General features: G+C 42.1%; 1 protein-coding gene across 17 annotated transcripts in view; it reads left to right on the forward strand.

Annotated features, from left to right (window-relative positions):
* Positions 1-25,981, forward strand: part of EYA1 (EYA transcriptional coactivator and phosphatase 1) — a 292,977-nt gene that overhangs the window by 250,666 nt on the left and 16,330 nt on the right. For all 17 annotated transcript variants that reach the window (XM_019726030.2, XM_074318728.1, XM_019726026.2 and 14 more), the window contains 5 exons: positions 17,713-17,771; positions 17,878-18,038; positions 19,047-19,161; positions 19,289-19,410; positions 23,151-23,251. In XM_019726030.2, coding sequence (XP_019581589.1) covers positions 17,713-17,771; positions 17,878-18,038; positions 19,047-19,161; positions 19,289-19,410; positions 23,151-23,251 — 558 coding nt within the window. The remainder of the gene's footprint in view (positions 1-17,712; positions 17,772-17,877; positions 18,039-19,046; positions 19,162-19,288; positions 19,411-23,150; positions 23,252-25,981) is intronic.

Consider the following 25,981-nt stretch of genomic DNA (forward strand, 5'->3'; position numbering starts at 1 on the left):
GCCAGGGAGCTTTGGGCTCAGGCCATAGCCATTCTGGACCCAGTGAGACATTGCAGGATTGCTAACGGCTCAGATGTGGGAGAGCGCAGAATCAGGGATGGCCGCTAGGCTATGACCTGAGCAACTGGTTGGGTGGGGGAGGTCACATTATCGGAGATGAAGAGTCAGGGAGGAGTTGTATTCATGTGTTCTGCACTGAGCGTATTATGATTGAAACACGTACTCAACATCCAAGTCGAGATTATGTACACGTGGGTTTGGATCTCAGAGGAACGAGGCACATTTGAAGTAACAATTTGGGGAGTCACCAAGACATGAGACTGTTAACATCACAAAGGAGAAAAAATGCCTCAGATTGAGCATTAGACACTCTGACAATTAGAAATAGAACCAAGACAGAAGAGCTTGCAAGAGAGTGGTAAGGAATAGACAATGAAGTAGGTGGAAAAGCACGAGGAAGCTCAGAATCCCAGAGAACAGGGTTTCGGGAGCAAGGAGTTGGTGTAGCACTATGTCCGACGCTGCTGGAGTTGAGTGAGATGAAGACAGAGAAGTGGCTGTTGGATTTGCAAAGAACACGGGTTGTTAATGACGCTAATGAGCACCAAGAAGATAAAAAGTTTTCTACATTAAAAATGTTACAAATAATAAATAGTTTTACAATGAAAAAAAAAGATTTATCTTGGTACTGGGATAATAGTACCATTAAGTAAACTATGAATTTTGTTTATATTTTTATTTTCTACAGTTAAGATGTCTTACAATTAGATAATGATTGAATGTAATCATGATTATTCCACCTTGACTCAAATCCCTATATTTATGTGGTTTGTTACTGTGTTTCCTCGAAAATAAGACCTACCCCTAAAAGGTCTTAACCCCAAATAAGATCGTCAGCCAGACGCATTTTAGTACGTTATGACGATGTTCCAGAAGAAGATGACATGACTGTATTTGAATAAATGTAGATTGTTGTACATGAAAAAAATAAGACATCCCCTGAAAATACGCCCCAAGGCATCTTTTGGAGCAAAAATTCATATAAGACCCGATCTTATTTTCGGGGAAATGCAATATGTTACAGTTCTAGACGTAGCAGAGGTTGAACTCATGAATTCATTCACTCAAGAGGGACCCCTCTGTGCCTCAGTTTGCAGTTTGTAAAATTGGGCAATGAAAGTACCCACCTGGTAGGGTCAGGGTGAGGACTCAGTACGGTAATACCTGCTATGTGCACAGAACTAGCCTGGCCACTCAGGAAGCACAGCGGAAGTCCAAGTTTCTGTTATTGTTTATGGAGAGCCGTCTGATGCGAAACCCTGGGCAGTAGGGCTGTGCGGAAGAAGAGGGGGTGAGGGCTTAGGAAATGAAGGGTATGAGACAGACAGTGGGGCGCAGCCTAAATTCCCATGTAGAATTCCAACAGAATCACACCAGCAATAGCAACAACATCAGCCCATCTTCAGGTTGCAAGTACAGATGGTTCCAGGCACATCACAGCGTCCTTCTCTTGCTCTTTCCTCGTTCACATCCTCCTCCCACTCCCAGTTTTGCGAGGGGTTGGGGGGTGACTGTTGGCAGCGAAGTAGCTCCCGTGTCTGGCTTCCATCACACAGTGCTGTCCCTTCATAGGAAAGAAGGATGTTGGCATCATGTCAAAAAGACACATGTTTCTTTGGTTGTGCTGAGTTTTCCTCTCCTTATCCAAGTCTGGGAAGTGTTCAGAAGGATGGCTCATGGACCTTGCTGGTGGCATCTGCCCCATGGAACCAAAGTCTCTCAGCCGAGCAGAGGGGCCCCTCCCTGGGTGCCGCCCGCCCCTGGCAGCAGGGCCCTCACACCGACCGGCTCCTGCTACTGGTCCTTCTTGGTGAAACCAGAAGCAGGAAGGTGGCAGGCTTTGGAGCAGCTCTACTCACATCAGTAAAAAAGGGTGGACTTGGATTCTCTGTGGACACTGAATTCCATCTCCTCATTTCCAGTTGACACCTATGAGGCATGGAAAGGAAGTGGCCTTTGCCCAAAGCCACCTGGTTAGGTAACAGGAAAGCTAAGGTCGAAACAAGGGCTTCCCGTTACAAATGTCATTGCACTAAACCTCTCTGGTTGCGTTACATGACAGTGATTCCTCTCAGCCACGTGACGGAAGTAGCAGCATCTTAGGGCTGTCGCACATAGATGTGATATCCCAGAGCCCAGTGACAGGGTTTTCTCTGGTGTGTTCTTTGAAAGCTTTGTTTCTCACCATGTCTTACCAATGGCAGTTACTCAAGCAACCTGAAATCTGTTTTGAAAAAGTTGGGAGGGAGGGCGGTACATTAGATAGGCAGGCAGGCAGTGGACAGACAGACATGTGTTTATAAATTCCTGTTGTTGAACAGACAGAAAGATCATTCTAGCAGCCCCTACATTACAGAGGAGAAAAGCTCTGTGCTGTCAGTTTACTCCTGTTGGCTCCATTCTGGATGCTCTGCTAGGCATTGAGGAAAAGAGGTAAGACATAGTCACTGCCCTCCAGGGGCCCAGATGCCTGATGGAGACAAAGCAGAACAGTTATATCACAGGATGGTCACCAGAGTGATGGAGATGCATAGGGCAGCAGTGGATCCAAGGGTAGGGCGTCTCACCCAGCCTGGGGGCGAGGTGGCAAGGCTGCGAGTGTTAGAGAAATGGCTTCCCAAGAAACAGATCTTTGGTGTGACAGAGCGTGGCCTTCAGGAACGGAGTTTGAGTGGGTGTAAAATGCAGAGCACACCCAGAGCCGTTGTGAGATAAAAAAGGGAGACTGGAACCAGATCATAAAAGGCTTTGCACACTCGGCTAGGGCAGTCGGATTTCATAATGAAGGTCACGGTTTGCGTGCCTGTGGAGTCAGTGAATAATAACCTGGGTGAAAAACCACCAGGGTTGATTTGCAGGAACAGAATGCAGGAGCAGAAATGGATTCAGCATAGGGGGTAGGGAAGCAAGAGTCTTAGTTTCTGGTGTGAGCAACAAGGTAGCCATAAAAAAAGAAAATCTAGAACATTAGCTGGCTTTGGGAGGAAGATGCTAAATTTGGTTTTGAGATGTTGAATGTGAAGTGTGCATTGGACATCTAGGTGGGCTGCAGCGAGCAGCTGTGAGTACAGGTCTGGAGCTCAGAAAAGAGAAATGAGCTGGTTAAGGAATTAAATTGGTTAAGATTCCCAGCAGGAATGTATTGGATGAAAAAGAAAAGTGATCTCAGAGCAGGGGTCCCTTGCTGAAATTTTCCTGTGGAAATACAGAATCTAAGTGTATCTTGAAGACTGCTGATTCCGAAAATTAAAGGACTCACATAAAGCAAAAGTGGTCATGCTAACAAACTGATCATTCACCTCCCCTCCCCCCCCCCAGCAAGCTGTCTTCCTAGTTTTGCCCTCGTGTGTCTCTTCATTCCATGGGTGAAGCAGCGGGGAGGCGGTGTGGTCTGAGGAAAGAGGGGAGGCTTCAGGGATGGAGCGACCTGAGTCAGTCCTTGCTCTGACTCGCGTGTGTCCTCCACACAGCCAAGCTAACCAGCTTCAGATGGCACCGGGCACTGAGCAATTAGGAGACAACAAGAGTCTGGAGCCCAGGCCACTGTCTGCCACACAGTGGGCCTCACCCAACAGAATTACCTTCCCTTTCTTGTTAAAGAGAAATAAATTCACAGAGTTGGCTGGATGGCTGTCAGTTTATTTAAAAATCCCGTGAAACTGACCTGTTGGTGTCACATATGACAGACCTTTCATTTAGATTCTTGATTTTGACAGGTGCCCACTAATCTGCAATCTGGGAGAGAGTCCCTACTTTGTAAAACCAGATTTTACTCGGTTACCTTCATAGGAAGTTTGCTTAGTCGAGAAAGGAATTCTTCTTTTTTTTTTTTTAATTGACTAGTGCAAGAGAAAGCCTGTAACTTCAACTTCCCCCAAATGTGTTTAAATTGCGGCCCCTGGAGACTTCTCCCGTTTCTGTGCAGTTACAATAGAGCCTCTATCTGGACTCAGTTCAGTTCGCTATGCTAACAGCATTTCGAAGGAAACGCTGTCTAAACCCTGGGTTCTTCTGGCTGCTCACGGCGTGCCCCGTCGTAAGGCAGGTGGAGGGCCAGGCAGGGGGAGAAGATGCTGGTTTTGATCAACATTATGTTGTAAATTCGTTTGCCTCCTCGAAAATTATTGACTAAGAATGATCTTCCGATTTTGGCATTTTGTCAGAAAGGGAATGGGCGCTCTTCTGTCCAAGATGCCATCCTTTTTCATTGGTGGGAATATTAATGCAATCCTACTGGACTTGTAGCTACGACATTTCTACCAAGCAAACAAAGTAAGTAGCTTGGAAAATTAACCGTTGAAAGGTAGTGTTTAGCATGTAGGTGAGCATGTCACGTAGGCAGTGAAATAAGAATATTTTCTCTTTTTTAAAAGTGGTAATCATAACATTTACTTTCTTTGAAATATAAGGCAAATTAAATTCTAAGTGACAAAAATGCATAATCCATTCTCTGATAATCACATACCTGTTCAAATGGTCATGCGCTGACGTCACGCCTCATAACCAGCCACGGCCTTACGGAAGTGGACCAGGGCTTTCCCACAAGCCAAGAGAAAATGTAAAACCATTTAAGTTGAGGTAAGAAACAAATGACCTTTGTAACACTGTTTTTAGAAATGACTGTACACAAGATGATGGTCCTGTTCTCAAGGGGCTTAAAATCACATGAGCTCAGTGTAAGGAGGAGTCCTCAGAAAGATGAGGGTGATTGGACACTGCCGTCGAATGATTGGCAGGAATCAACAGAGCTGTAGGGGGTGGGCTTTAGAGAAGAGGGTTCTCAGCATCAGGAACAGAATGAAGAAGGCTCAGAGATCTGAGTGATTAAAACTATCAGTTGAGGGAAATACAGTGTAACCTAAAGAGATAAATGAATGTCATGAGCATGTCTGCGTCGGTTCAGGACAGTGAGCATTTACTTAAACACTTATTAAGCAATGGCTGTGCTGTGCACCAAACGTTTTTCAGATGCTCAGAATAGAGTTGTAAGGAGGATTGACAGTTGTTGCTCTACAAACGTTAATAGTCCTAGGAAATATTGGAAACTATCAGCCACTGCTTGGTTAAAAGAAATATGAAATGTGCATGAAATGGAATCGCATACAGCAATTTAAAAGGATGATTGGTTGACATAAAAAGATCTTGTATACATGGTGATGAGTGTAGGGAAACAGTAGCTGCAAAACACGTGTCTGATCTTACCTGCTTCTGTGTTGTGTGTTCCCTACTAAAACGTAAGCTTTGCGGAGAACATGAGAAACTGGACAATGAAGTCCGTCGATCTGAGGATCGGAAGGGTCAGGGCAGAATGTTAACAGTGGTGACTTCTGAGGGATGGAATTGAAATTTATTTTATGTACTTTTCTGATTTACATGAATTTTCTACGTGAGTATGTATCATTTCATAATCCAACGAAATAAATACATTTTCCTAAAACTACCATTTAACACTTCAGCAACGTAAGGTAGTAACATTATCGATTAACTTCTGATTGGGTCACCCATTCTTTCATAACTAAATTCTGTCAATCAGATAATCTGGAAGGTTTCATTCAGTAGCATCTATGGACTTGGTCCACATAGAAAATAAATAGGCAGACATCGAATTCTGTTTAGAGAACAGAAAGGGAAAAAAGGACCCATGAGAAGTCCTCGTTTCCTTCAAAGAGTTTATCATCCGGTGGGATACACAGAAGTTACCTACATATGTCTTCATTTGCTTATCCCTCAAATGGGGAGTTTTGGGGAGCATTGGAAATAACATGTGATACACCTGGTGCCGTGCCTGACACATAGTAGGCTCTCAATAATTGTCACTGCCATTATTCAGATAGTTGGTTACAGAGCATACATCTGGGGTTGAAAAAGTAAAGAAACCAATTAAAGGGTAGCAGAGAACATCGCCCTAACAGGAGAAAAAGGAGCGAGAAGGCACTCTAGCAAGCAGTAAACTGTTGTCTGGAGAAAGGAGGGACGTGGAAGCCAGCCTAGGAGACTAAGCCTGGCAGGAGGGTGCAGTTTGCAATGGGACGTGGAGGCTAGACAGGCCGACATGACATTGCACGGGCAAGCTTAAGGCTCACAATAGAAGCCCTGGAGTGCTCCATTGCATTGGGATGTATTAAGTGTTTCCAATTTAATTTTTCTGAAGCATCTGTTGAAGACCTTCTGGTTAAAAGGCAGAGACAGACAGACAGAAACAGAAATACTGTATTTCCTGGCGCAGCAAAACCCACTTTGAGAAAAATGCACCTGAAGGAGACACAAAGGAGGGGTTGAAAGCAGGACTTAGCAGCGTGATGAATTCCATTTTCCATTCTCATAGCTTTGCAAAACGTTTAGTTCCTTCCTTGAGAGAAAATTGTGGTGACGCTCACCTGTACCCTCTCTCTCCAGCCCTCCCCCATGTTTATAAAACCTTACTGGAAAAATCTGCATCTCATTTATTTTTGTGTGCTTGGTGCCTCATGTATATGTAAATGGATGGCCAGTCATTATTAGTTGAATATACGACAAAATGAATGAAAGAAGACAGAATGTGTGTCCTACGTATTGTCTAGATCTATTTCCACAGTTAACATAAAACATAATATTAATGCTGTATCAATGGTATATAATATAGTACTTTTCTGAATAATATGTAAATAGTCCAAACATTATTATTTGTTGCTGTAAAAATTAAACCTTGGAGAAAAGGGCGGTTTTAGAGGGAGTGAGAATATGAGTGTGGACCGGATTTTTCCTTCCATCCATCCACTCCTTCTGCCCTTCCCCTACTGACACTCAGTGTTTTGGGGGCACATCAGACCTCCCCATGCTGGAGGAAATGTATCAGACAGGACAGTTCACACCAAAAGTAATGGAGCTTAATTTCCCATTACCTGCAGTCTTTATTTTATAAAAGAAGATTCAAAAGGAGTGATTTCAGGGGGTAGAATTTCAGACCCACCGATACTTGGAAGAGAAGAGAACGTTTTAAGTAAACAAATGCCCCCTCCGAGGTCCTCACTTCCCCATGAGGGGCTGACAGTGAGGGGAGGTGATGATGGAACCTTCCTGTATGCAGCTCAAGGCAAACTTTTTTTGCTTTAAGTGCTTGTGTCGGGTGCTGCATACCTTTCTCTCCAGAGTCAGTGATAATTATATGGCAGAGGAAACGGGCTTGGAGAATTTTTATTAATTTATTAACTAAGGATGTCATTGTGAGCTACACATTCTTTTAGACAAAATTGAGTATTTCTTACCGTTATAAAATCATCTGGCTGTGTGATACAAGTTAACTAAAGTTCATAAACTGATCGCTTTCAAACTTTCCAATTTCACTCCCCTGAAAAAGGGAAAAAGTCGCTTAAAAAGCCAGTTATATTCAACTATTTCTTTAAAAATTGTATTGACATGAGGTTTGCAGTTAAATAAAGATGAATCGATAGACATGGAATTCTGATAAACTGGAACTTTTATTTGTCACAAATATTTAATTCTAGAGTGAAAAATTGCTCCAGAAAAGCAACCTCTCTGAAAAATATGACCTATTCAATATAACAGCTTTAGTTCATTGTTTTATATGGAGTCAAAACAGAAATAGTCTGTATACATTGAAACTTCTAGTGAAACACTTTTTTTTGTGAATAAATTAGTATATGATTCATTTTTCCTCAAATGGCAGGGAGGGTTATAGGAAAGCGAGTGCAGAAAGGGATAAAAAGGTTTCCTGGTTTGGGTATTTTTCCATGTGTCTGGCAGCAAGTTTGCAATAAAAAGAATGATTTTTTTATGAGACTGTGATTATTCACAGCAAGACTAGCGTTGGTGTCACTATGAAAAATTCTTCTTTAGTAGATACGCTCAGCAGGAATAATAGATCTAAAAGAAAGGTGACAGGAGTTACAAAGAACACTGTTGCCAGTGACAAATTATGTTCCCCAAAATGATGAGCAAAACCCATGGAAAACTGAGAAATGACTTCAGCAGTAAATCAAAGGCTTATTCTTAAGAGCGGTTCTGACTTGACATTTAGAAGAACGATGTTTATATTAGATGTGCTGAGTTTTCTGTTTTTTAAGGTTGCGAGTTATTTCGTAATTATGTTGGTCTTTAATATTTACTTTAATACTTTATTTTAAATATGTGATACAATTAAAAATATATTGATATGATAAAATTGTATACTATAGTTTGACCTATTCTCAGACACAAATACTAATAATGCACAGCCCTATTTCGTATTTGAAAGTAGTCGCATTTTCACTGGTTCCTATACAAATTTGTAAAAGGCCATATCTTCTTATGTCAGCTGACCCATAAATGAAGCTTTGCATTTGGGCATAAGCTTTCTGTGTATATTAACCATGTGGTAGGGGGTGTAGAGCACCCTGAAATTAATTGAGCTGTTATTGCACAAAACATAAACAATAAAAGATGGATCTCATAGCATTAGATATCAGGTAGTCACTGTATAACCTACCTTTTTAAAAAATGAAGAGAATTGTAAAGTGTTGGTATCATTAGATCAAATGTAACACATGCCACAATTATCAATTAATCCGTTACTTTTAGAGGCACTTCGTTGAACCATTTTGAATAAGCCCATTTTGTTTTAAAAGCTTATTTTTAGTTCTTTCTGGCTTTCATGAATAAGACTGTCTTTTCCTCACCCTAAGGTTGAGAGTGTGAATAAAGACAGATACATTTAATATACTTGTGTGGTGAAGAAGGCATTCATGGTGAGAAAGAAGGACTCCAAGCAGTGTGACACTGACAGCATACTTTTTAACACTGTGCTGCTTGCTAAGAAGGAACTATCTTCATGTAATTCCTCTGGAATTCTTGAAGCAACACGCGCAAATGGTATTACCATGACGTCTTAATTTCAATGAGCAAATTTTAAAAGGAATTAATATTATAAGAAAATACTAAAAATTTTAAAAACATCTTTTCTTAATTACTAATAAGCTTAAGAGTCCTGTCACGTTTTATTTAGTGATCTTAAATATTTACCATAACTTTGTGCGTAGCTGAAGCACTTCAATTTATCTTTTGCCTGAATATATGCCGTCTTCAGTTACTTTCAGTAAAGATTTTGTTCTCTAAATATTTTATGAATACCCGTCTAAGCAGAATCAGATTGAAATAGCTAATCTCTTACCTTTGTTGAAACTGCTGTCACTCACATCTTGGGTGTTGAGTGCAAGTGTAATACCTGGGTCTAGCTAATGTAAACATAATTCTAGTAAAATATCTCTCTCGTGTAGATAATCCCTACAGGATATTGTAACATTAAATATATTAAAATACCACTTTGTGAGTAAGAAGTAATAATTAAAAACAGTGTGTGTCCCCACAAGTTGGATCTTATTACTAAATCTCAAGAATAGATGTTAAAACTCTTCTTAATCAGTTTCTAAGATTTGAAAAATTCCCCCCCTCCATTGGCTTCTATAGTTGTGTCATCTTGTTCCTATCAAAACAAATAGGGTTACGTAAATACTGATTTTTAATACATGTTGGCTCCATTGTGTGTGCTGAGTAGATAGTTTAGAGTGGGAATTGCAAGTTGAATTTGTCCAGGTAGGTTTTAATTCCTTAACTTTTCCCCAAATTGGCAAACAAAATAAATGAGGCAGATTTCAAAAACTCCCTTTGTTCTTCATCTCCTGTGCCTTCGCCACAGGTAACCTGCACCCTTTTCTTCTTCAAGGAAGCATTGTGGTGGGTACCCAAGTAGGACAGGTCCTGCCCGCCCAGCCAAATGCCACCGCTGAGGGGCTGTGAGCTGCACCCCTGCCTTTCCACACTGCCCCGGATACAGGCTTCAGCCAGTCCATGCTGGGCACGAGGGCACAGCCTCACGTAAGCTCTTCATTACATCTCTGAAAGAGCAGTGAGGGTCCGGACATACCTTTAGAAAGCGCGTTGTAATGGTATCATTCCACATCAGTCAGTATAAACACACAGTGCATTGATTGAACAGTCTCCATTTTGCAGGGAGAAATGTGCAAGTAGAAACAGGGTTTCTGCAGATGTCCTAAGTCATGGACAGACTTTCTTAACTTCAAAGACTGATGCACTGAATCTAGTTGTCCATGATTCAAAGCCGGATTCTTCCCATCTTTCCAATCAAGTGGCTTGTTTCTTAACCACCACCCACCCCCGCCCCCGCCCTTTCCCCTTACGTAGAATTTCTGAATCACAGAGAATCTCTCGGGATGATCCATTTTACCTTATTTTTCCAAAGAAGTTATAAAAAAAAAAATCTAGGGAGTCGGGAGTTATTTCCAAAACCCGCTATGGAAATCAGTCCCTTGAAACCTCTGTCACTCAAATAGTGGTCACTCTAATGCCATCCGAACAGTACAGATTGTCTGTGAGAAAGAGGGTAGTGTGGCCAGACCCACAAGGGATGTCTCCCCATCCCCTTTTCCTTTTTAAAGGATGTGCTGATGCCTTGCCAAAGCTTTCAGACGATCTGTGAGTTTGCCTCTAACATACAGGAAATATTCCTGTATTCTGTATGATGAATCGTTTTTTTGTTGTTGTTTAGAAATAAAAAGAAAACTTCTTTCTAGTAACTTGGAGATGTCTAATATGTCAGGCAAGTATCTATATTGTTCAGAGGTGGGGGGGTCAGAGTGGGGCGGGGGTGAGGGGGGTGGGCTGGATATAATTGCACGATGACAGCTAGGAGGGGACAGAGAACCAACCGTCATTTCCTCCTCTGTGGCCAACTCCAGCTGGTCTCAATAGACACTGATGTAGAGACACAAGGAAAATAGCTCACTCTCCAGCGACTCTTTTTTTCCTTCCATTTTTACTTTGTAAAGGAAGGTATTGAAACAATTAGTTGGCAGCATGGTGTTAACTTTCTCGTGGTAAATTTGGAAAATGGAGCAAATACAGCCTTGGTCAGCAGAATTTGGGTTTGTGTAACTCAACGTCTCCCAAGACGTGTTGGTAACATTTTCATATTGTTCCATTTCGTAACGTGCAGCCAGCCTCCATGTCTTCTTAGAGTCTCTGTTTATTCAAAGACTTCAAGTTTACGTGGAGTTTATGTTTCTAGTGTCGTGTTCAGAGGTATAGCGCCTCAGCGTCCTGGCTGTGACGTCACTGAGCTTGGCACAGGGAGTGAGCCCCATTGTAACTGTCTTAATTCTTTGTATTAATTTTCCTAAACTCACTTGAATGGTAGGGTATATTTTTACATAATTATGGCACAAGTGAAAGTCTTGGGGGGAAAGTATAACCACTACGGTATCAAAGCAGAATAAATATTTGCAGAAAAATTCTGCCATAACTTAATATTTTGCATATGAGCCCCTGTACAAAATCGGAGTCATTCCCGGGGCTTAGTCCAAAACAACGTGACTGTGGCCCGGCCTGGGAAGGCCTGAGATGATGATGGATCAGAAAAAGGTCAGCGTGAGTTGCAATGCCAAATATAACGACCAAAAAGGCAGAAGAACAGTGCGACCAGAGTTCTGAAAGTGAGTTGCCTTTCTCGCATGGCAGTGAGGTCCTGCCCCATGGGGCTTTCTTCCTACTCCCCACTGCAGAGCTGGTGTTCTGTTCCACTGCTCCACGTGTTGGCCATTTTCCCCAGGCATCCATGTAAGCATTTTCTAATCCAGCCCCATCAGTGCGTGGATGTCTGAACGGAGGGGCAGAAGTCACTGAAGCTTGCTGATTTTATGTATTTTGCTCCTCTATGAAGCACAGGCCATGGAACATAAGTGCGGCCAGGTGAGGGGAAACTCAGGCTGTTTGGTGTGTGGTGCTTATGGGAAAGGTGTTGTAGGAGTCTATCGTGTAGAGAGGAGGTGTGTGGGTAACACTGGGAGCTGCACCCCTGCATGTCACCATCTGCCTTCATTCATCTCCTCGGCGGTGACTATGGCCACGCCCTTTGTTCCTGAGCCTCAGATTTCCTACTTTGGACATGCTGTGTCCAAGTCAGGGTAATACCTGTGCTCTCACCACGTACGGTTGCACTGTGTGCCCTGTACCCCTGCCAAAGACCCAGTTACCACCATGGCTCTCCATCCAGAAGGGTTTACCTGTGAAGTGCCAATCATTTCAAGTCCTGGTGGTGAGGTGAAGGGCTGGTGCCTGTACTGGAGGATGGGGTTGGGGGGGAGGGTCTCCCATCCAGGCTCCAGGCTGGAAGGGGCAGGGATCACTCATACTGGGCATGGGGAGGGGTAGGGCAGAGGAAGGGATGGGCACGTGTTAGAGCCAGAGCCCCCTAAGCTGACAACAACTGATGAGTCACAGAGGACCTAGGTCATGGCAGTTGTCTACATCGTGTGAATTTGAGGGAGCCTGGAAAGGAACAGTGAATTAGGGGGTCCGAGGCCCAGTGTCATAGCACTTACCTTTCAATATTCAACTTTGCTGAGTCTTCGTTTTTCATCTATGCAATGGGTTATAACATGAAATACCATTTTGTTTTCACCACAAATAAGTAACATGATTTAGCTCAACAACAAATAGGTGTCTGTGTGAGTGGGAGAATCGTGTGCCTGCCTCTGTGGGAACTCCACGGAAGTCTAAGAAAGGACTCTTGCTGACACCGTTTGCCATCCTTTAGGGGAAGGAGGAGACACACAGTGTCAGCAGAGGACAATTGAGTGTCGGAGTGCTAATATGTGGTGTGTATCTGGTGCTTTAAGACTTACAGATGGGGAGGGCCCAACCTCAGGATGGGAACAGTGGGCCCAAGGCCGGATCTAAGTTCCGTAATTAATTGTAAACGTTTCCTAGTGACGGATCATCACAGTGACTCCTCCTCGGGTCTCCTTGCGCTGTGTCTCTGAAAACTGGTGAAAGAAGCATTAAGTATATATTCTTCTGCTATCGACTCGATACAGGAGCCTTTATTTAAAAAACAAAAAAAAAAATGTTGTGGATTTTGACGTCCCTTTGGAAGGCTAGTAATAAAAGATAACTCTTTCCCTGCCTTTGGTTCCCTATCCACCACCTGGCCCAGCCTCGCATCTATAATTTAGGGGGTAAAGAAAACTGTCTTCCAGAGCCTTCTCTCTCCCCTCTCTCTAGGACCTGCTCACTAATTCCAGGGTTGCACTGAATCTCTGAGTCTAGGCTATTTCCTAGAGAGAAGGATGACTTTCCCAAAAAGTGCCACCTTCTCTCACCCCACAGCCATCAGAAGTAGAGGTCAGGCATTGACAGTCTGGGGTCAAAAAGCTCTATTTTGTTTCTATTACCACAGCTTCAGTGATTGGGAACCATCTCTAGTAGTCCACCGTTTATCTCTTTATTCCCTTTATTGCTTTCGTCACAGAAGCAATAAGGCTAAATTGTGGGCCGTGCTGTCCCTCCCTGATGTAGCAAAATATAATTTCAGGTTTTCAGACCTCCGCCACCCTCTTGGACTAAACAGTTCTGCCGTTCAGCGGGAGTGTGTTCCTTTGGGTTCCAGGAAGGGTCTACAGTACGTGCCACAACTGTAATTTATCACCTGTGCAGTTAGTTAACTTCAGTCTTTCCTGCTAAACTGTAAGTGCCTTGAGGGCAAGGGACTCATACCTCGAGGTGACTTCCAGAGCCAGCTCCTTGCTGTCACCTCCCCCAGTAACTCTGACTCTCCTCCTGGCTCCTCCCTCCTGCATCATGCTCCAGCACAGGAGGTTTTCCTGCCTCAGGGCCTTTGCACTTGCTCTTTCCTTGGCCTGCAAGGGCCTTTCCCCAGATACCGACACAGCAGTGCCTATTATCCATGCCTGCTGTACTTTTTTTTCTTTCTATTTAGCACTTACCAATATCTGACATATTGTACTTTTTGCATATTTTTTTGTTTGGGTGTCTGCCCCACTAAACTGTCAGGTCCAAAGTGGGAAGGATTTTTGTCTTTAATGTTAAACGGTATGTCCTTAGCATTTAGAAAAGCACCTAGAACGTAGTAGCCCCTTCATAAATAATCAGCTACACGAATTAGTAAATGAACAGCTCGGGTGGGTTGCTGTGTGCAAAATCTACTAGCCACTCAAGGGAACTACTACTTCTGCCCCAACTGGGGCCCCAGGCCAGACACCCAAACACATTAGGGGCCCTTTGTGCATCTCAAGCCATAAGAGGACAGATTAAGGCGTAACCTATGCTTCAGTGACTAAGCTGGCAGTGGTGGCCCCGAGCCATGTGAATGGCCCTCAGACTGGGATTCAGTAATGACTTGAGCTCCTTCAAACCCTATCCTGAAACTTTGGGAAGTTTATTTCCAAAGTACATTTTCAGCACATTCAGTCTTTTGAGAAGAGAAATGCATTTTCCCCTGGAATTCTGTATGTTCTCTGCAATCCGTGTCTTAAGTACCAAGTATGGTTTTTAGGACTATGTTTGGCTCCTGAAACGATGGGAAGCTTCCATTCTTGTCTTCTGCGTCTGTAGACTCTTCCCGGGAGGCTTTAAAACTTCATTGTTGTTCCAATGGCCAACCCCCTTCAGCTCCCCCCCTTGGTTATCTAATTTGCTGGGTTTAAAACAAATGTGGCAACTGAAAAACACCCAGGTCCAGAAAGCAGAAGTAACTACCTAAAATTAGGCTCTTAAGACAAACAAAGAAAGCAAGACGCCTTCTGCAAAGTGGGAGAAGGGGATATCAACATGGAGGAAATAGGATTTCCGGCTATCAGAACGTAGGGACCTGCAGTTTGTAATTTGAGAGCGAATACACCTACTCAGCCCTGCTGTGAAATATATATGCTCTTCATGTTCTCCATTTTTGAGGAATTAAAACTTTCTGTAAGTAAGCATCAGTTTTCTCATTAAGATTTTTAAAAAACACAGCAGATTTCCCAAAACATTTATACCATTATTCGTCAACTCATACAAAGACTTATGGGTAATGAATCTTCAGTATGTATGTTATGGATTCAAAATGTGTGCAATATGGTATTTTTTTATTGTTAAGTAAAATGGGCAACAATTCCCAAAACACATTTTACACTGACATTTTAATGACTTTTTTAAATTCCTGAGGTGCTAATTAGACCTTTTAAAAACGCTCTTGATTTTGGCATCTAGTTCTCATTAAAATCATGCTAACAAAAATTCTCCTGATACAGACGTAGGATTTCCTTGTTGCCACCACACCAAACTGCATTAATCAAATCCCTGTGAGGTGGGTTTGGTGTGTGCAGGTAAAAACCTTGGAGCCTTTGGCACTTAATTAGAGTTGACCAAGATACTAAACAATTCTTCAAGTGAGGGCCTCAGCCCAGGGCCAGAAAGCCTCAAATCAGGCTAGCAGGAGAAAAGAAACACAGGACAGGGCAGGACAGCAGCGGCCATGGACTCAGTCTGTTAGATAACTGACTTCTTTGTTAGTAAGGAGTATTTACAGCTTCATTAGCTTAAGAAAAGCCTCTTAGCCTGCTTTTCCAAGGAATTCTCCCCACTCCTAGAGTCAACCCAATAACTTTAGGTCAATTCGGATTCCTTGGATTAAATTCTTTTTAACATACCTTTTCCCCTTCTAATTCCTCAGCTTCCTCCTCCGCCTCTGTTCTTTTTCCCAAGAGAGAAAATCACTATGGCCTTTTGGTTTTGTTTGTTTGTTTGAGGGAGGGTTTCTGAGGTTCACTTTTGTTGTTTTTTTTTAACACTAACCAGACATGCTAAAGGTAGTCATTTACCGACAACATAAAAAGTTGTATTTCTGACTCAATACATGGCAGAAATTCTTTTGTTTTGCTTGTTATTTTAACTTTATTGGGGTGACAGTGGTTGGTAAAGTTACATAGGTTTCAGCTGTACAATTCTGTATTACATCATCTATAAATCCCATTGTGTGTTCACCACCCAGAGTCAGTTCTCCTTCCGTCACCATATATTTAAATGGCAGAAATTCTTCCTGATGGTTTAGTAACTCTGTAAACCCAGAAGAAGTACGTTGTCAAAAAACAACACAACTAGCGTTTGTCTTCTGAACTACGATCGAATGAGAACCGCTGAGAAGTTCCCAAACATGTTTTCCAGGAATAGAAAACCTGTTCTTAAAATGTGAAATTCACCGTCCACCCGTGAGGCCTCCTGGACTGGCTTTTCCTTTTTTCTTATCTGAGGCTATGGACCTCGGGAGAGCAGGAGAGGGTTACAAGGTCAAAGTCTTTTCCTCCTTGGAACTTGCTGCTTGCTGGGAGAGGGTTGCCTGGAAAATAGATGCTTTAGAGAAGAGGTTGGGGGTCAGGATTTTAATTCTGTTAGGCAACAGCTGGTTTGAGTTTCTTTCCACTTCTATCTCCTGCTCCCTTCCTCACAAATCCATGGAGAGAAAAGAATTTGTTCGGAAGGAACCAGCAACATAAAAATACACCTTCTGACGGTGGTGCTTGACGTGTGTCATCTTTGTTACAAATTGAACGTTAAGTGCTATAGGCATAGGTTGGATTTTATAAAATGAACTATATAGGAAATATGACCAGAGCTTTCATCAGAAGGACCTTTGAAAATAGAGGATGCGTGCCTGGAAATTTCTTTTACTAATTTTTTTTTTAACTAAAACTTTTAATGGAAATACGTATCATAGAGGCTTCTAGGATATCTGGAGCCTGACTGAAAAGAGAAGAATCATGATGGAAATATTAAAACATGCCAAGTGTATGTTACTTGTTTCTGGATTGGAGACCTTGGCCGTCTCCAAATGAATGTGCCTTCATTTGTGCAACAAATGTTTGTTGGGTTCTGCTCTATTGAGTTCTGTGAGATCTGCTCTTCTCACGACTATGTGAGGGACTGGGGACCCAGAGGTAAGAAACAGGGTGCTCAGATGCTAACAGGTGCAAAAATGTGAACTCAGTCCAATGTAGCGTTAGCCCACGGTTACAGCCTCCTCTTCCAAACAGTTTACACATGGTTTGCGATGTCCAAATCAGGTCTGTTCAAATAACAGTATTCTAAAATAAACTCGTAAACCCAGTACTTAAAGATGTAACAATAATGAAATAAACAAAAAAAGGAGTAATAAAGTAAAAAAAAAATTAAAACAGTGCATGGTTTGATTGTTTCTATTTGGGTTTTGATGTCTCCCATGCTTTTTTCCTGAGAGAGAGAGAGAGAGAGAGAGAGAGAATAAAACTCACATCTCTCAAATCAATGGCAAACCAGTAACAGATTTTTTGTCTGGGCTCGTCGGCACACTGGCCTCAGGCTGTGTTGGTGTGTGGCTCGACAGCAATCAGAGGTCATAATTTCATTGGCAGTTAGCATCAGGTTTAATTTTTCTAGCATGTTCCGTTTACCGAAATGTCTGGTTTCAGTTATGCCGAGGCCTTGACTGAATCAGCTTGGAGCAGCATGATGTCTTCAGGTACCTGAGGTTTATGGGACACATATGCTAATTGTTTTCAATCACTTTCCTTTCTAAACACAAAAATGTGTTTTCTGAAGCCGAATCACAGTAGTCCTTAATGACATTGCTCGTTTCTGATATTATTAAAAGAGGACCTGAAGTAGGTAAAAAATGCCATTTTAACAAGACTGCCACCTACTGATTGACATAGTTGGAAACCAGTCCAATTAAAGTTGGGGGGGGGGGTTTGGGGGATTTAAATAGCCCTGTGTGGTTTAAAAAAAATTTTAAAAGAAAAAGTAAATGATTTTTGAAAATTGACATGTATCATTTTAATTGCATTTCAGGAATGTGACCAAGTTCATATAGACGATGTCTCTTCAGATGACAATGGCCAGGACCTGAGGTGAGCCCATAGCAACACAAAGTGGTTGTCTCCATTTTATAGTTTAACAGCTCAGCTAATTAAGATGAACTTTGGTTAACTTTGGGCTTCTCTTGCATCTAAATAGCACATATAACTTTGGAACAGATGGCTTTCCTGCTGCGGCCACCAGCGCTAATTTATGCTTGGCAACCGGCGTGCGGGGCGGTGTAGACTGGATGAGAAAGTTGGCTTTCCGCTACAGACGAGTAAAAGAGATCTACAACACTTACAAGAATAATGTCGGAGGCAAGTGACTGTCACCAGTAATCGCGCTGGGTTAGTTAAGACAGTATCTAGGTGAAATTCTCAAAGTACCACACACTCTTCTGTCACACTTTTTGGGATATAATAGCCTTTTCTAGGATGGTGGCATCGAACCAGTGATTTATTCTACTGTAATTTAGTGACAAAAATGTTAGCCTAGGGCCAGCAGTCCTAGTCAGACGAGTTTAGGCCTGGCCCCCTTATTTATCAGTAGTGGCGTGAGCTGGAGTGAGTCCCTTCACCTCTGTGACCTCCACTTGTCCTTCCAGTACAGTGGGATGAACAACACTCGCCCAAACAACTTGAGGTGGCTCATAAAGCCCCTTCTACCGAGCAGACATTTGTGTTAGTTTGGATCTTTTCACTGTGGTTCCAAATGGCTTTCGCACAAGAGGGAATATATTGGCTTAATAATGAAAAGTTTGGGGGTGGTGTTGGTTTCCAGCAGAAGTTCAAATCAGAGGCTCAAATCATACCATTGGGAATCTCTTGCCTAGGATTTCCTTAGGATAGGAGTCATTCTAGTCACTGCCTCTCAGAAGGTGGCAAAAAGGACCACTGGTAGATCCAGGTGTATATTTTACCCATTTAGTACCTCTATTGGGTGGGAAAATGTCTTTCCCAACAGATTCAGCAAAAGCTCCAAGACAGACTTGCACTGGCCAAGCCATGGTCATACGCCTACCCTGGCAGCCAGAAGGGAGGGTCGGCTCTGCCCAACTACATGGTTAGAGGAGTGGGTGCAAGGAGGCTCCCCAAGAAGAAGAGATGCCTTCTCTAACGAGAAAGAGGGATGCTAGGAACGCAAACACATAGGTGTTTTCCTACAGTACTAAATAAAGATTTATCAAATGAATGCGACTATGTGAAAAGTTACGTGGTGTGCTATAAAGCTTGAGGGTGGTAGTAGCAGTAGCGTTGGGTGTTTATTATTGATAAAGGTGAATAGACGCATCGGTAAGGAAGTAGTTTGTGCTTTTAAATCCACAGGCCTGCTGGGTCCGGCCAAGAGGGAAGCCTGGCTGCAGCTGAGGGCTGAGATCGAAGCCCTGACAGATTCCTGGCTGACCCTGGCCTTGAAAGCACTCACGCTCATTCATTCCCGGTAAGCTCTCCCCAAGTCACTTTGTGCTGCCTTTGCTGGAAAACGGGCTCTGCTTGTGCTCATTCAGTTTCGAGATTTATTTTTCAACAGTCTTTTTTTTTTTCTTTCTTTCTCTCTGTTCTCATAGGACGAATTGTGTGAATATTTTAGTAACAACTACTCAGCTTATCCCGGCATTGGCCAAAGTCCTGCTCTATGGATTAGGAATTGTATTTCCAATAGAAAATATTTACAGTGCAACTAAAATAGGTGAGCTGCTTTTGTTTTGTTCTGATTTGTTTTACAATTGACTCTTCTCCTTCAGGCTGGTAAAAATGGAAGGCAGTAAATGAGGCATTGTTTCAGAATGCTGGGTGTCAGAAAAACTAGAGTAATTAAACTAATTTTACTGTTAAAATTGGCTCTAGGCATGAAGAGAAATATAAATCATAATCCACATAGTTTTAATCAGAAAATTTCACTACTGGCTAACATTATACATTTTAGTGGTAGTCAATTTAGAATCAATTCTGGATTATCTTATTTTTTCTTTTAGGCAACATCAACAAAAATATAAGCTAAAACAAATAGTATAGAGATGTAAAAGTAGAAATTAAAACTGTAATCACAGCTCTCTTTAAATTATTGCTGGAACTATTTTTTGTTCATTTTAATTCAAAATGCATAAACATTTGAGTTTCCATTTTTGCTATGGGGATACAAGAAAAGATTAAGTTTTTGCAAGAAAGAAACATAGTTGGAGAAAGAACACTAATGTGAAATTTAGTTAGAATATAAACCAAGACAGAATAAAAGTGGGATAAAAAAAAAGAAGGCACAACTCTTGTTCGTAGAGAATTCACTATCTAGCAGGGGAAGCAGATGTCTAAATAAATCGAATATGATAAAGAAGTATATAAAAGAGCATTTACCAAGTATTTATTAGATACCCAGAACTATACTAGGCATTCTGCATACTAAAATTGATCTCACAACCTTGCCATATTACAAATGAGGAAACTAAAGCTTAGAGGCTTAATTGTTCAAGTTAATAGCTAATAAAGATAAAGGACAAACTAGGTATCTCTGATTCCAAGGTCCAGACACCTTTCCACATGCTTGGGGTGGGAAGTGGTCCTACCACTAAGTGCCTGAAGGAGCACACCGTTGAAAAAGTGGAAGCATTCACTCCCACCCAGGAGAAAGCTGAGGTCAAGTGTCAGTGAAAGCCAAAGGGGAGAAATGAGATCCTAGCTGGGTATAGAAGGATAAATACGAGTTTACCAGGTCGACGGGCTAGTGAGAACGAAGGGACAGAGAAATTAAAACATGTTCCCTTCTGAGGGACTTTTGAGTGGCCCTTCATTGTTCATGGAAAGCTGAAAAGGTAGACCTGGGTTTAGTCATACATGGCCTTGTATGTCACCCTAATGAGATGTTATTTTAGTGAGTCCTGAGGAAGGGGTTGGAGTATCCTGGTAGGTGGGAAGAAGGTTGTTTTTGGCTGCTCAGCTCTTAAAGAAAAAGGGGTAGAAATGGATTCCCTGTAGGTCTCACTCTCCACTTTTATACTTCTTCAAAGAACTTACTAAATCATTACTAACAAATCGCTTATACAATTATTTGTTCATAGTCTGACTTCCTTATGAGACCATAATATCCTTGATAGCTGAGTCTGTCTTTGCGCTGATCACTGTAGCTATAGTGCCCAGTACATTGTAGGTGCTCAGTGTTTGTTGAATGAAATATATGAATAATGGTAGTTTATTCTGAAGAAGGCTGCCACTAAGGTTTCTTTAGGCAACTGGGTCAGTGGTGACACTATTAACTGGTGGGGAAATCAGGGTTGATTGGAAAGACAAAGGTTTGATCTTACCAATGTTGAGTTTGAGGAGCCTATGGGATATTCCGATAGCCCTGTGAAGTTGGAAGTAGTTGGAATTTGAGAATGACTGATGACACCTGAGAAGGGCCAAGAACAGAATGCCAGGGAATTCTTATAAAAAGAAAGGAATCTACCAAATAGAATAGAATTCCTGGTAGCCTGAGAAAGCCAGAATTTTCAAATGTTCTCCTGTCCCATAAAAATAGCAGTCAGTTTGCATTAAGTCAGGTGTTTACCCTCTCTGTATCAGTAAAGAGGAATCATATTGTGCTTTGTAAACAGGGATCCAAGGTAAAGTTTTATCAGTGCAAATTCAGAACAAATTCCAAAGAGGAATATAGGACAGAAGGAAAGAACAGGCAGTGTATTATGTCACACACATTGAACTTTAATCCCAAATAATTTGAAAATGTGAGGGTGACAGGGAATTACAATAGCAGTCAAGTAAATATTTTTTAATGAGAATTTTGCTTGTAATATTGGACCTTTTTTTTTTCAGCACAGAATAAAAATTAGAATTCAAAATATGTGGTGGGATAGAAATTATCTCAAAACCAGCAGTAGGATACTTTTCAATGATATTTTTAATAAGCAAAGTTAAGATTAAAACCCCTATAGTTAGTGCTAATTTTGCCATAAAATGATTAATGCAGAAAACCCAGGAATTTTCCCTGTAGACAAAATAGCAAAGTCTTGGGAGCAAATGACTGGTATCTTGTGTAGCTGAGCTATGATGTCCTTTCAACAAAAATGGGTTTATCAAAAAGAAAACTTCAGATAAGACCTCAAATTAGCTTCTGAAATTCAGCTTCAGTTTTTAAATCTTTATTGTGAGAAATGTCTACATGACCCCAAATTCACAATGAAGCCTATAGGAGATGGTATACAGGTGGGAATTGTTTTGTCCATCACTTCACCTTTACAAAACATTAAGTTTACCTTCCCATTTTCCAGGAAAAGGAAACTTTGCAAAAACACATTAACATGTCCCTCTAAGGAGGGAAAATGTTTCATGACATCCAAGTTTGGGGTTGTATGTTTTTGCAGTGAAAACTATACTTTGTATTTGTTTCTTAAAGTGATTTAATATTTCACAGTTTAGTGGGCAACTAAAGAAGCATTGAAATTACATCCTTTGAATAAGGCTGGCCCTATTTCGTTTGGTCAGATGCAAAGTAGAGATTTTAGTGCAAAATACAAATATAAAGCAGACATTTGTTTAAGCAAACAAGCAATTTGTTCGCGTGTATATCTGATCCTTATTTGAAAGAGATGCAGTCCTCTCTCAGCCATTCACATTTGAAAACTATAAACTGCCCATTGTCCATTAAAATGACCCTATTGGCAGCCCAGGACCTGGAACAACAGTTTCTTCTCTAAGAAGCAACAATGGCTGCATTAACAGCAGGGATGTGCTGAGAGTGTAGCCAAGTCATGACATGGGAAAGAATAGATAGATAAAGGTATTCTGTTACCTGCACCCACTTTTCCTCTAGGAAAGTGCTTTACTGAACATTAGATGCCTGGGTACGGCAAGCATGACCTCCCTGTAGGGCCCCAAGTTACCCGACATTTATTTCAGAAACAGGTTTACAAGAATATTTCAGGTAAACACATTAGGCTTATGAAGTAGTCTTGAATCCAAAGAGAATCCCAGCCTGAAAATGAAGGGTTGATAAACTCATTCCAGTGTGTGGTTTCTCCACTGTTTTCCATGCTTCTCAACAGCCTTTGAATCAGACATCATTTTCAGTTTGATAGATCAGGAAACATTTTAAAAATATGTTGTAGAATCACATGCCTTTGCTTAAGCTCAGCTTGTAGGGAAAAGTGTGACTGCAAAGCAGTCCCTTTTCCCTCCAAACTGCAGTTTAATAAGTAACTCCTTGGGAAAATAGTACTAAAATGGTCAGTTTCCGAGAAAATGGGACGCCTGGGTACCTGAGTTACAATTTTAATGTATTGTGCTCTTCCACATGCGACCCAGATGGCATGCAAAAGTACCCTCCTAGTCACACAAGTAGGTGAGCGTTGAATTACAAGTATGAGAAAAGCATTTCATATAACCAAAGTCCAGCGCTGTAGCCCATCTTGACATTTGTTGTCATTTATTTTTGTTCATTAGGAAAAGAAAGCTGTTTTGAGAGGATAATTCAAAGGTTTGGAAGAAAAGTGGTGTACGTCGTTATAGGCGATGGTGTGGAAGAAGAACAAGGAGCAAAAAAGGTGAGTGTCGCAGGCGGTGTGTCCTGTGCCATTTCATTCCCCCGAGTCCTCCAGATTCTTAGAGTGGGATCGTTCACACACATTCTGTGTCTCTGAAACACGTTATTATGCATGTGTCCAGAACCGTAAGCACTGAAAAAAGGGCAGTGTAGACTTAAATACAAAGTGATCTTTAGGACAAGGGGTGTACGCAAGCCCAGGGGTCATGGATGGTTGGTTTTCATGGAGTGTAGACTTTGGTTTACTGTGCGGGAGCAGACAAGAAGGCTTAGTGCTGTGGCCATCAGCCAGAACAGAAATACCACATGTGCTGCCCTCATGACACTTTCTGCACCCACGGCAGACATGGCCAGGTTATTAAAACCGTGTGCTACCTGAGCTGGATACCACCTAAGAACCCTCCACACATCACTTCAGGAAGGCGCTGCCAGTGGGCCCGAGTTGGCCTGCAGGACTCTTTGCTGAGCCTTCTTTTATCAGAACAGGAGGTCGCCGCCTTGCCTCTCCTGAGAGACTCGGAAAGGGAGAAGGGAGTGACCCAACGAGAGGTCACGAGTCTCTCATCCTTTTTATTCTTCTGCATCCTTTCAAGTGTCATTCTGTCATTTCCTTAGCAAAAGCTTTCTCATTCATGTACTTTATAGCATTTTTAAAAGGGGGAAAGATGAGGGGACCACATTCCGGAGGCTGGCACTCAGGGTCTTCGCAGTCTGGTAATAACCTATGTTCCCCGCTTTTCCACACTCGCTCCTTACTTTGGGGTCACGTTGGTCGGCTGACCTTCCTTTGGCTGCTCCCAGCACTTCTTCCCTGCTATTGCCTCCACTTGGAAGGATCTTTTTCCCGGTGCCCTACTGTCATCTTACTTTTCAGATTCCAGTTCATGCACCAGCTTTTCTATTTCCCCTGTTTGTAAGAGTTCAGTTGAAGGAGCATGCACTTTTTTATACTTTCATTGGAGAAGTTGTAAATAGCTTGGATTCTTGAGCCGGACCCGCCGCTTACCAGTTCTGTGATTTTGAACGTTAATTACCTTTTTCTTGTTCCTTATCTGTAAGTGGGGATAATACTAGCACCTCGCTCATTAGGCTGTTTTAAAGATTCGATTTAGTTAAGATATGTAAAATCCATAAAACAGAGCCTGACACATATCAAATGTGCAATCAATTATTTGTATATGTACCTGTTTTCAGTGGGAAAGTGTGAGCTGCAGAGAGGTAGGGATCTTCTTTTGCTTTGGTTTGTTGCCTTGAGACTGTTTTCAAAGTATTTTACAACTCCCTAACTCTTGACACAGTCATACTCTATAAATATTTTATGAGATTAATCAACAATTTTCCCTTCCCTTCCCCATACACTCATGGAAATTACTGTGTATTTCCATAAAAGATGCAACAATTCAGTTTTTCTGGAATATTCTAGTATGTACCAGAAGTAGCACAAAAAGTCACCAGAATATAAATGCAGCATTAAGCAGGACACATGGTCAGCCTTGTTATAGAGTCTAAAGCTGACATCATACGCCTTCAGTGCCTCTGAATTCCAATAAAAACATAGAAGCTGACCCCAGTCCTTTAAATAATAGATTTTTCCCTTGTACTCTTACATCCATAGTGTGCCCAGGATTATATGCTCCCCAAGTGTGATTGGCACTGGTGGGCACCCACACACACTTCAGATCCAGTAGACTTTGATGCCCAGCAGAATTTGTCACTTAAGGACTGGTTCTGACATTCCAACTTCACCAATAGCCAACCACCATCGTCATTAGGTATATATGCTAGCCCTTTGGGCTGTCTTCACAAGATAAAATCTTTCCCAGACTACATGTAGAATACCCAAAACTCAACCCTGGAAAGTTAAAGAGGACATCCAGTGGGAACCCAGACTCAGGTCCTTTTCCTGGGAAGCTTCTGGAATCCCCATGCCATTCCTAGACAGAATCTCCTAGCGGCTCAAGGGACCTGGGATAGATTTGCTCCTCCGAGCAGTGCAGAACTGAAGAGCAGCATTTCCTGCCGGGTGACCCAGGGCCAAAGGTGGGAGTCGCCCTTCCAGACTGGACCTTCTCTCTCCAGTATTCACCAGAAAGTTTTCGTTTCAGGCGAAGATTGCCAAAAAGGGGCCTTGCAGCTTGTGGTAGGCAGAAGGATGCTTAGGAAAGTGGTGACTTAAAATGCAAGGGACACATGCGATTCTTTGGGCCCCTCCAAGGTTTCTGTGGGTGCGTCCCTTCCTAAACCTGTCTGAGCAGTATGGTCCTCAGGTGCTTGGTTGGCATGGGTGAACACAACATGGAAAGAGTAAAGGAATTTGTGGTCTGAGGTTAGAATGAAAGTAGTCATAGGACTAAGTATTTGCGCTCTTTGAAGAACCGGTGAAATTGTTTCCACTATTTATCTATGTGTGTTGTTTTTACTTGGGGCACACCCACCCTACACCAAAAAGAAGTAGGCAGCTGCCGGCAAAGAACATCCTCTCTGAATTTTTTCACTGAGTACTCCTAGCTTCAACTTTTTGTTTTGATTTCCTGGGATGTGTATGTGGTAAGAGTCCAATAGTATCTATTACGAACAAACTCCTTGCCCCTTGAAACCTACCAGTGTGGGAACTCGGACAAAACTGTGACCAGGAGCTGAACGACTGTGTATGTGTGAATGTAAAGTGGACAGATTTATCCAAAGGTTCAGATTCCTAAACAATGTCACAAAAGATTTAGATGTCATCAAC

This window comes from Rhinolophus sinicus, linkage group LG14 (genome assembly GCF_036562045.2).
Source record: "Rhinolophus sinicus isolate RSC01 linkage group LG14, ASM3656204v1, whole genome shotgun sequence".
NCBI classification, from domain to species: domain Eukaryota; kingdom Metazoa; phylum Chordata; class Mammalia; order Chiroptera; family Rhinolophidae; genus Rhinolophus; species Rhinolophus sinicus.